At 34.9% G+C, this 12,627-nt stretch overlaps 1 protein-coding gene across 1 annotated transcript in view; it reads left to right on the forward strand.

The window, feature by feature from the left end:
* Positions 1-6,269: 6,269 nt before the first annotated feature.
* LOC107752870 (activin receptor type-1B-like) overlaps positions 6,270-12,627 on the forward strand; it is a 20,190-nt gene continuing 13,832 nt past the window's right edge. The window contains exon 1 of the mRNA XM_016568939.1: positions 6,270-6,387. Coding sequence (XP_016424425.1) covers positions 6,324-6,387 — 64 coding nt within the window. The 5' untranslated portion in view covers positions 6,270-6,323. The remainder of the gene's footprint in view (positions 6,388-12,627) is intronic.

Genomic DNA, 12,627 nt, shown 5'->3' on the forward strand with positions numbered 1-12,627 from the left:
CCACCACTGGATACCTTCCTTGGGCCAAGTGCGTGGACCTTACAAAATGGTGACCCCGACGTGATCTCCTAAGCAGGCGAGTGACGTCTTTCAGCGCAATATGGATTTTTACGGAACAAGAGGTTTGACCATCTCCTTCTCTTTCTCCAGCTGCTGTGGTAAGTCGAGCCTTATTTGCCTTTTAGAAATATTGAGGGAAAGACAGACGCATCCCATACATACACATTTGTAGAATGAGTCGGGATACTCATATTGTTAGACCGGATCCGACGAAACCACGTACTTGTCAGGGACATGATAGAGGTAGCGTAGACGAGGAATGACATCCCTTGTTCTGAAATGGAAATATCTAATTTTCGTACGGGATTGTGTATAATAATATGAAATACATTTTTTAATAGATTATGACATCACAAAATATCAGGGAGTGAGATTTATTTGACTGTGATGCGAAGGAGGGTTAATGTAAGCCCCATCAGAACTGGGTTGCGGTGCAGGGGGACGAGACTAAAGACAGATCATTGCAGGGTAAGTAGTGTAGCCTATCTGTGCTACCCGCTCAGTGCTACCTCCGGTAGTCCGTCTGTTTATCAGTCATATATATCTTCAGATCAGGTTTTTTAACTTATTAGAGGTACAGAACGCCACACAGCAACTTTTCGGCATTGCACCAAGCAAAAATCAATCGAAATCATCACAAAAAGTAAAGATCAAGCACAAGGTCTCCACGCGTTAATTCGAATGGTTTGTTTTCCCCCACGGCATAAACGGTTATGACGTTTTTGTGGGCGTTCCCAGCAATGCCGAACAAGTCTATTGCCTTCTTTATTGTTTTATTTGCTTCATTGCAACAAATGAGCAACATTTTAAAGGGGTCCTATTATGCTCTTTTACAATGTCTTGATTTTGTTTTGGGGGTGTACTAGAACATGCTCTTATGCTTGGTGGTTCGAAAATCGCATTATTTTTCACATAATTTACATTACTACAATACCTTTCTCCCCAGCCTGGTGCAAACAGCTCGATTAGTTCCGGGTTTGATGAAGGCCCACCTTCCGAAAAACTAAATGTGATGTGATTGGTTAGCTGTCCCAGTGTGTTGCGATTAGCTTAGACGGTGTTTCTGTACTGCCCCGCCCCTTGCCAAAGTAGCAAGTTCCGTCTGCTCTGGTATAGTTAAAGGGTTAGTTCACCCAAAAATGAAAATTAGCCCATAAATTATTCGCCCTCCAGTCATCCTAGGTGTATATGACTTTCTTCTTTCAGACGAATCAAGTCGGCGTTATATTAAAAATTGTCTTTGATCTTTCAAGCTGTTTAACGGCAGTCAGCGGGTGTTGCAGTGCATCAGTCCAAAATAAGTGAAATAAAGCGCATTGCACCAAGCAAAAATCAATCGAAATCATCACAAAAAGTAAAGATCAAGCGCCTAACAAGGTCTCCGCGCGTTAATTCGAATGGTTTGTTTTCCCCCACTGCATAAACGGTTATGACGTTTTTGTGGGCGTTCCCAGCAATGCCGAACAAGTCTATGGTGCAGTGAGTGTTACTACAGTAAATCCATAGTAAATGATGGCGATTTGTAGATTGAAAAGCCTTCTGTCTCGTTGCACACAGTGTTTCTCCTGTTTGTCTTTAAACTAGTTTAACTCACCGAGTCATTTGTGTTCATCGCTGAAGCTCCGGGGGGTGAACAAAGTCCTCCTGTAGCGAATAGATGCGTTTTGTAAGAAAAATATTTAAAATGTAATAATCAATTGAATCTAGCACGATTCCCCACACCAGCGCGGCAAACAGCGGGAACGGGTCTTTCCTGGGCTGCGGGATGAAGCCTTTTTCCACGGCCAGTCGAGACAAAGCAAAGAGAATCCTGGAGAGCAGGTACATGTTTATCTGGGGAACAGACCAAAATTACAGAAATATACCAATACTGGTGAACAGTTGATGATTAAAATGATCATTTATTAATTATAAGGGTCATTCTATTATGCCGATTTCTTATTATTATCAAGGTGTAGAATGTTAATATATAAATATATAACAATTTAAATAAATGCATATGTAAGCATTTCTGTTGTAATTTTGCCCGTGTCTGAAATGAGTCATACTGACATTACCTGAGAACTTAAAGTAAAGTTTACCTATCAGTCAGATGCACGTTAAAGTTGTGTTCCCCACTATAGCAGCAAAACATTCATTATATATATTTATATTTATATTCATTTCATACACACAGCGGTAGTCAAAATTATTAGAACACTTCAGTTAAAAATGGTTTTAATCTTTTGCTGTGGTGTGTCAGTAGGAAATATCAGTTTACATTTACAAACATTAATTTTGCCATTAATTGTAATAATCCAGTGAGATTTATGTCTGACAGCAGCCAGTGCTTCACACAGAGATCTGATCTGATCATCATCAGTCTGTCTGGAATGACATGAAGAAACAGAACAAACTGAGACTCAATCCAGAAGAACTGTGGCAACGTCTCCAAGACGCTTCAAGAAACTCACCTGCAAAGCTCCCTGAGAAACTCTGCTCAAGTGCACCGAGGGCAAAAGCTGCTTTAAACACAAACCCTTCCCATCTTACAGGAAATAATCTGGAGTGCGGCGAGTGACGTGAGGCTCTCCTCTGCGTGATGCAGGGTCAAACTGTAAACTAAAGGAAATCATCCTGTTAATATTCATAACAGCAAAATTACAGATATATAACACAGGGAAAGGGGAGTTATCAATAAAACAGAAATTGTTTTATGCTTTATGTCATATACGTACAAGGAGTACTTGAGTGTGTCATCAAGTTCCATGATCGCAGCCTGGTTACCACATCGGTAGCAATAATTAGGTGCACTGAAGATTGTTACAGCATTACGTTCATGACACCAGTTATAACCCTGTAGAAATGATAAAAAATATATATATTAGCCAATACCCAATCAACGGTCGGTAGGTGTATTATTATCCATGTCTTACAAATTCAAAAACAAAAGTTATTTGAATATTTTTAGAATTTTGGGCAGTTTCAAATTTCTATTACATAGTTTGTTTCAAATATGCAACATTTTTTCATGTTACAGTTTAAATTACTCATGAAACAAACAACATTTACAGTTTTTTACGATTGCTTACACACTAAAATTAAACTTTTCCAACAATTAGCAAAACCTTACACTCAAGGTGTGTAGTGTTTTGACAAACTGGGGCCTGTTTTCAAAATTGTGCTTAAGCAATCGTAAAAAACTGTAACATCTTCAACAAAAATGATATACGATAACATAATTATATACATTTACCTTTCAGATGATTATATTTTTTTGGGACTCTGCCTTGTCTGTTGGTTATTCAATTATTCAACTAAATTGTCAAAATACAATTTTTAACATTAAAGCTGCAAGCAGTGTGTAAATAAATATATATATTTATTGTGTAATTTACAGCCTGTGTGTGAGTGCTCTATATATACACACCGATGCATGATGAATGAGAGATGTTGATGATAGCACTATGAACAGAGTAAAGTTAAGTCTCTCTTAAACTGCTTCTTTGTTATAAGTGAAAGGTAACTAAATGACAGAATTTATTAATTGACATCTCTATAGACTAAATGTCCATTTTTCTTTAGTTATGAAAGTGCCTATTGTAATGTTGTTGGTTTACATAATCAAAACTGTGCAATAATTGCTCTTTTGTCCCCATCAATATCAACATTAAACCTACACCCCTGATATTATCAATGTTGAGAACTTATTGTGAAAACTGTGACACACTGCCATTTGGATAGTTTAAAAGGGAAAGTAAATATAATGTCACAAAATATTTCTATTTAACTTTCCATTCATTAAAGAATCCTGAAAAATAAAATGTATCACAGTTTCCATAAAAATATTCAGCAGCACGACTGTTCTCAACATTGATAATAATCAGAAATGTTTCTCGAGAAGCAAGTCAGCAAATGATAAAATAAAATTTTTGTTATTAATATCTATATCTCTGTCTCATATATTTAAATATTTTTGGTGAGTTTACAGTGTAATACATTTCTCATAATGTAATAATTGTTATTACATTATGAGCTCAAGATTTTATTACATTTTGAGAAAATTATTACATTATGAACATTTTTTTTTACAATAATAATGTAATACTTATTACATGATGTGCAGTTATTACATTATGAGTTGCTACATGGGTACAAAAAATATACAATGCAAAAAAGAAGCACTAGTCATCTCAGATTTTGGACCCCACTGTAAGTGTATACAAATAAACACTATATTAAAAGAAACATGTAAATCATCTTATTTTTTCCACATTAGATTAACCGAATATCAACAAGTAGCAGTAGCTATAACTATTTTATGTGACATGGAGTTTTCTTAGAGTTCAAAGTTCACTTCACCTGCCACTTCTGAACAGAAACGTCATCACTAGGGCGTGTCTAGATAGGATTATTAAAGTCTTAATAAATTAAATCTGAGAAGGAGTTTATGAGGTTTTGCATTCACATCTCCAGCTGTCATTACTGATGTTCAGCACGAGAGGGCGCTGCTGCACGGCTAATGTTTCAGTCACACCGCACTCACTTTACCTCATTTAATCACTTTTAACTTTAGGTCTATGTTTTTAAGCTAACAGAAATATTTAATTGACAATTTAAGTTTGACGTGAATTATGAAATGAATGCATCATTTAATCAAACTAATTGCCATTTGACTTAGACCAGATAAAGTATTTGTGTTTATTGTTTGAATAAGTTTGAATCTATCTGTTTATATATATCTGTATAGAGTGCTGGGCAGTTTCTAGTAACTAGTTACAGTAATATTACTTTATGCAGTATCTAGTAGTGTAACTAAATACTAGTAAGATTTCAGTAATAATATTAAAGTTACTATCCATAAAACATTTAGTTACTTAGTTACTTTTGACGTCTCAACCCCTACTGATTTGAAATCCAACAAACCAATAGTTCCTAGATTTTACTGATTGCAAGTTACATGACAAAAACTGTAGATAGCAACGTAATTTATTACATAACACATTTTAGGTTATGTAATCAGACTACGTTTAGATTACTTTTGATCTCGTTTCTCACATTGATTTAAATAGGATCATCTTGTACCATATTAATATAAAAATGCAAAGAGTTAGAAAATATATTAAATTTGTTGTTATCAACAACATGAAGCATTATTAGCTTCTCTCAAACTGGGTTTATGAAGGAACTGCAGGGGGTTTATGAGTTTAATGAAAAGCTAATAATTAATTAAATCATAAAAAAAAATTTTTTTTTTTAAACGAATAAAATAAAACACTGAAAAAATTTAATATTTTATTTGTTTATCTGCATGTCATGTGACCATAACCAACAGTCAAGAGAACCATGAACATGCAAATATGATACTGCATCATTAAAATATTGATTTTAAAATCTCAGGGGTACTTCAAATAAAAATAAATACATTAGGTGACAGAGGATCAGATGACAAAAAAAGTTAAGGAATCTGTGAATTTGTGCATTTGAATGTGTTTGAAATGGTCAAATGCTGTGCATCCACCTGACTAATGACTGATCTCTGTGTGAATGTCCACAACACTGGAAGACTTTAGTCTTTTAGACTGTATATGCGGTAGGCTATTATAGAAAGGAACATTTAAAAGATGAAAAAGAGAAATTAGAGAGAACCAATGAATTATGAATAAATTATTGCTGTTGTGTGGGCTAAATAATATATAATCATGTAATCCATAAAAACATAACTGTAGTCTTATTACGCGTATTTTAAAATGTAATTTAATCTAATTTATTTATTTTATTTAGTCATTTAGCAGACGCTTTTATCCAAAGCGACTTACAAATGAGGACAATAAAAGCAGTCAAAACTAACAAAAGAGCAACAATATATAAGTGATATATATATATAGTAACTAATTACAAGCACTTAATTTTTGGAATCTGATTAGCCTAAGTAATCCAGATGACACGAAATCAGTAGCTCTGTTAATCAGCGCTGAGCGTTTGTAATGACTTCTGGCTGCCATCAAATGTGGATTTCGGTGAAATGATGAGGCAGAAATATATTGTTAGTAATAACATTTTAGATTTTGTGGGGAAGATACGCAATTACAACTTCTGTGGGGCCTGAAAGAAAAGCAATGCAACTAGAAGTGTAATTAATTACTGTTGAAAGCAACCAGAAAGTAACAAGTAACGTAAAGTAACTAATGAGTATTTGCGCGTGCCCCTTGCGCGCGCACTCATTGCGCGTTCGCGACAGCGGCGTTCACGCGCATTCTCAGTGCGATGGGAGTCCTGTGAGGATGGACACACGGCGAATCCTGCGACTCTTGACCGTTTTATCAGGACTGAACGGAGCGTGTGAAGGTGAGTATGAAGTGTTTGTTCATTCCAGCAGTGTTTTGTTGACGTCCGTGGGTCGGTTTGCTTCGTTTAACGTGTTTTAGTCGCTGAACGTTTGGCGTTTAATACAACAACAACATGGCGCTGGGATTTAACGACTGGCCTCATAAACTCTCTGCCTTTTCACTGGCTTTATCTCTTTCTCTGTCAGAAACGTGAACGTGTGATGTGCTTAAAATTATATTTTATATATGTGCTGTTTAAATAACAATAATAAAGCAGGATGACTCTGTTTATGATAGAAACTCAAAAGGTGAGGGCTAGCATGCTAACAGGCTAACATAGTTAATATGTGGCTGTAGATTCGGATAAAAACTTCAGAAAAACTCAAATGAGCTCGTGTGATCAAATGCAATGTATTTACGTTTATATGAGTCTGAATATGGTTGTTGAACGACGGAGTTAAAAGCGTTCGTACACATAACTTTACACACGAATTGTCATATTTGACATTCAAACGGGTTTAATTCTGTTTAAAAGCTGTTTTTACTGATCCGCTGAACATTTGCTGTATACTTTTCCTTGTCTTTGTGCACGTTTGTAATTTTTTTTTTTTTTTTTCAATTTAGGAAGTAATATGAAACGCTTACAATTTTCATTATCACAGTATCAGTTAGAGTAAACAAATACAGGTAACGTTACAGTAAACAAAAATGGCTTCATTTGGATCCTGGCGGACTGGTTTATTTAAACTTGTTTGTTTGATTTTTTTACAGTAAAAGTAGCTTATATAAACACATCTATGTTGGTTGACCTGTTGCACATTAACAAAGGTGTAAGTTCCTCCAAATGTTTATTATTGTTTGTTTGTTATTAATGATCGGTTTACGTGTTTTATTTAGCTCTCAGTTCACTGTAAGTTCAGTGGAAAATCAAGTAAATGGTTGCTCTCGGTATGAAATGACATGTTAATAACAGGACTGAAGGAAGGTGTGTGGTCTGCAGATTGAAGCTTTCCTTTTGAGTGATGATATGGTTTTGAGTAACAATAACCTATGAGGTTATGATAATTGTTGGGTGTTGTGTGGGTTAAATCTCAGTTCTTTGTGAAGAAGGGACAAAATAAGGACATGACCGAACAGTGACCCCATTTCTTTTATATATGTCTGTCTGACTCTTTCTCTCTGCCGCATATAGAAATACAGCACGTCTTTGTCCATGTCTGGTTAGATATGGGGTCGCCAGGGGGTTTTCTTTATTACTGTTAAGGTTTCTTCTTAACTGTCAGAATATATTACTATTTAGCAGTCTGAAGAATCAATGCTACTACTGCTAATAAATATTAATAAATCTTTATTTTTAAAAGAATAATCACATCTGTTTTATTTTTAATTTTGACAGTAAACCTCTGTTGTGCAGCACTTTGTTTGCCAAAAAATATGATTATAAATTAAATTAATGTTTTATGCCTTCATCTGATTACCAGAAAAATTAAGAACATTTTATAGGGCCCTACTATTGTTTAAAAAGGACCCTATACAAAAAAAAAGAATAGGTTTAAAATACAGGCATGTGGTTCTTAATTTCTTTTTATTAATTCACTATTTGTAAACTGATGTTTACTGTTAATTTTTTAGAAATATCAATAGCATTTGTATTAAAACTATATTCACTGAATGTAATAAAAAAAAATCGAGAATCGAAATCGAATCGAATCAGGATATCTGAATCGATACCCAGCCCTATTTTTAAGTCACATAGCATTATTAGAGTAGGCTATGTTTTACATGAAAATACCATTTCAATCTTTTTGTTTCAAATTTTCACATTTAATTCAATGTGGCATTTGCCATTTCTTTGTAATTAATTGTGAAATTTGCTAGCCATTTCTGAGTGAAAATGGTTTCTAAAGCAAATTTATTTCAGTGTAATATTGCTCACCCAGTTTTGCAACAGCATGGATAACATTAGTAATCCTCAGAAAGCAGATAATGCTTTCCTACCTTGACTTTGCAACAGAGTAAACAGAGATTGTGTATGATATTTAATGAGAGCAGTGAAAAGCTTATCTGAACACAAGACTGAAGCGTGCGAGGGTTACTCTGCTTCAGATACAAGGCATTAATGAGCAAATCTAAAAAATGCAGGGTACAGAATTATTTTTGCCACATCTGGCAATGGCTATGAATTGAATAATGTAAGTATGTATAGTACAATTAGCATTTTATTGAATATGTATTTGAAAAATGTAACTTTGTGGTGTACAGCACAGGTCATCGTGCCACACACAGCATCATATGCAAGATGAACAGTCTGGTCTCATCACTGCACCAAGTGGTTTTGGTTTTGATGAAAATCCCGTGTCTGTCACCACATGGAGTTCTTGAGAAGAAACTCTTATGATGTGTTAGCTAAACTTCTGGGGATCAGTTTTCCAAGTTGTTATTATTGACAGACTCGCAACAACCACTGATGTTTTCATTAGTAGGTGATGATTTGTTGAATCGTTAATGGCACTTACATCAGTGAGGGTTTGGGTCCGGTTGCAACAACCCCCTAAAGCTAAGAAAACCCATAGTTAGGCAATAATTTTAAACCAAAAGTTAATTTTACTTAAAGGGTTTGTTGCATCCAGTTATTTTAATATAATTTTTGTTAATATTTAGAATTAGACTTTTTATTTTTCTGTTTTCTGTTTTTTTTTATTTAATTTTTGTTAGTAATTCTTTTAATAGTTTTAGTAATTTTGTTGCATGTTTTTGTTTGCATGTGCATTTGTTTGCATGTGTTATTTCATATCTATAGTTTTTAATTGTAGTTATACTTCAGCTTGAACTAAACAAAAAAAAAAGAGAGAAATGTTGCCTTGGCAACTAGCTGAAATAAAATAAGTATATATTTGTTTTATTTCAGTTCAGTTAATGTTTATTTTATTACACATAATAAAATGTTTTTAATGGTTTTGCTCCACTATCTGCTGACCATTCTTTTTTTACATAGCATTTTAAACCACACATTGTTGTAGTCCCTATAAAATCACTGGCCAATTGGCAAGTAACAAGTTTTATGTACTCAAACACACTTTTGTCACATGTTGAGGGTTAATTTTGGTCCCTCCGTGTATGTAATGAAGAAATATTTTTTTGTCCTAAAGACACATTTAAATTTTTTTATTTTTAAATGTGTACAGTTCCTACCATCATATTATTGTAATCTTACCAAATGTCTTGTAAAATGCCCTTTGAAAGAGTGAAGTTTTCCAGTGTACCCTCAGTTAATCAGATACATGATTGTGTTAATGATTATTAGCTGTATTTTACACAGAAGTTTACCAGTTTATACATACTCTTCACAGTTGAAAGATTTCAGCTTTCTCCTCAGTGTGTGTTGAATTGAGACTCAGGTGTATAATTTGTCAGATGTTTGCCAAATAAGTGAGTGTTAGTGAGTTCGAAACTGTAATTGGCAGAAGCAGGAAGATGTGGTTTGCGTCTGAAAGTCATTCGAGTTTTAGTGTTATAAAAAGCAAATCTGTCATCATTGAAAGCTCACCGGTGCCAAAGTCACCTGTCGGATGTCAGACTAGTAATTAATTCACATGTGATATTTGTAAACAAAATAATTTTGTATCAGTTTTACAATGAAAATAAGGTTGCTGGTTGTTTTTCTGCAGGATAAAAATAAGCAAAGAATGTCTGTCACTGAACTGAACTGCCAGTCACATTACGATATATCGGCCACTTCCAGTGTAGACAACTTTTTTTCTTTTGAGAAACAAATCATTAGTTTTGCTTTGCATCACTCCAAACTGACTGAGTTGTTATTCTGAAAACATTGCATACAGGACATTATCTGAGCTCGCCAGCCACTGTTATTAGCTGGTTGTAGATTAGCAGATTTAAAGGTGCCAGAGCAGAGCCAGTTTGACTGGTCCAAAACCGCCTTTCTTTGGTGAAAATGTCTGGAACTGGGCTAGATTTTTTTCTATCATAAAAACACTTAGTAAAAGTGATTCTCAGGGAGGTTGCTACAGAGAAAAACACTTTTCTCTCAAAATAACTAGGTAGCATTACTGCATGTCCATTTACTTAAGACCACCTGCATGTTTCACAGCTCTGCTGAGAATGATGTTCTTTAAATAGAAAAGGCAGCACTTCCTGGTTAATCAAACACTGCGTGGCTGCACCAAAATTCCAATAGTAAAATGTGGTAGAAGAGTTTGTTTAGGTCAGCATTACTGTCTCAGGACTTGCACAGCATTGTAAGCATTGTGACCAATTAATTAATTAATTCACAGTTGATCAATTGAAAATGATGCATTGTGCACTGGTGCAACTTATGTACAATATTTTTCCCTCCAGAATATTTTTAGTGGCATAGAAACTGATTTATTGTCAACTGACCAGTTGTACCAGAACTAGGTAGACAACATGTGGCATGTGGCTTTCACTGGAGGTATGAAGGAGGCTTCAGACTACATGTTTGTATCTGTCATACCTTTTTCGTGCTTGTCAGTCATACCGTGAGCTGAAAGGAGCACATTGTGAAATGTTATAGCTGTGTTGTTTAGAGTAAAAGCATGAACTTAGTTTAGATTTTATGCCACGCTAAAACAGTCATATGACAGCATATGATATTGTGATATTGTGAAACAGCATGACTTCTCTTGCTTTACATGGAGGTGCGTGTAGTTTGTTGACGGTGTGAATATTAATAACCACATTGTTGATCTAGAATATTTTTTTTCATCAGTCGTCTGTAACTTTACATGAATGCGATGGATATTCATTCCCTGGTTCCTGCATGTCTAATGTTCTGTCTGGAGCTGTTTTGTGACAGCATTCAGACAGACCTGCGAGTCTCACTGTGTTTTGCACATGTGTGGGTGTTTGCTTTCAATGCAGGGAAATGCCAAATTATTTAATTGCCCTTTGAATAGAAAATGAAGACTTGCGCTATTAAAAGCCCTGTGAGTTTGCATGGGTCTGCACATCAGGATACACAAAGCCTCTATTAGACCCTTTGGGGGAACAATACTGTACACACGAATCAGACAAATCCAAGTTCACTACCTCTAAAGTTCCTAAATATTCCCCCAAGGGTCGTATGATTAAAGAACAACTGGAAATTAGACTGGCTAATATTCCCATCTGGATTTGAATGGTTTCCTGTTATTAAGCTGAAGTCCTGATGAGTCCCAATGATTATTTTCCATATTGCCAAATGGTATTGCATCATATTTAGTTAAGCTATTAGAGCAAAAGCTGTAGAAGAGGAATATGAGGACCAAGGACTTCTTATTCATCGCAGATCATTTAATTCAAGAAACGATTAACAATAACTAACACATTTTATATTCTACTGTGTAGAGAAGGTCACAAGACCTGCCCACATGACTTTAAATTACTAGCACTGAGGCATAGTCATAGAGTCTCATATTTACAAAAAAATGTTGTTTATGGATGTTTTGTTACATGTTAGCAGTTCTTTGTGAGCAACATTAGACGTTTAGTAAAAGATGTGATGGTCATTGGACCTGCTTCAAATTTTTCCACTCATTGTAGACTGTAATTATAAACAATTATGCATTTTGACATGTCCATGTTGCAATTTTATAATGTTGTTATTCCCTGTAAAATTGCCAAGATTCTGAAGTATTATGCAATATTTAATCACACTAACGGGTGGGTTTTTTTGTGTGTGGTCCATTTGTGAATAGCAGTGATGGATGTTTACTGCACAATATACACTGTATACTGTCTACTGTTTTTATTAAATAATATGAGATGTGGTATATAAAACCTTTTAAATAGCAGTATGCTACTTTGTTTTCACATGACTTCACTGCAGTGCATGTTTAATTCAGCAAGTGACGTCTAGTCTAGAAAATAAAAAGGTTCATTGTTAACCTAATTTTGGTTTAACATCTTGTCTAATCAAATAAGGTGTTTGGGACATTATTTTGGAAATTTATCAGCACTTTACCTGTGTACATGTGCAAGTACAAACAAGTCCATGTCCGTTTGAGATGGGGCTGTGACGGTCGCCGTGACAACCGCGTTTGTCTACTGCCAACGGCGGTAGTGCACACATAATGCAAAGTTTTGTATTCAAGTGTAATAACAGTAATAGTTGCAAATTGTTTTATTTAGACTAAGTCTATGGTAATTCACAAATTACCTCAAACGCCATACACAGCGTTTCCTTTAGGCTGGCAGGTTTGAGCGCAGGAAAATACAGTTTATTCTGCATTCAGCAAATTAA

Source organism: Sinocyclocheilus rhinocerous, unplaced genomic scaffold (assembly GCF_001515625.1).
Source record: "Sinocyclocheilus rhinocerous isolate Xijiao unplaced genomic scaffold, SAMN03320098_v1.1 scaffold291, whole genome shotgun sequence".
Classification (NCBI taxonomy): Eukaryota; Metazoa; Chordata; class Actinopteri; order Cypriniformes; family Cyprinidae; genus Sinocyclocheilus; species Sinocyclocheilus rhinocerous.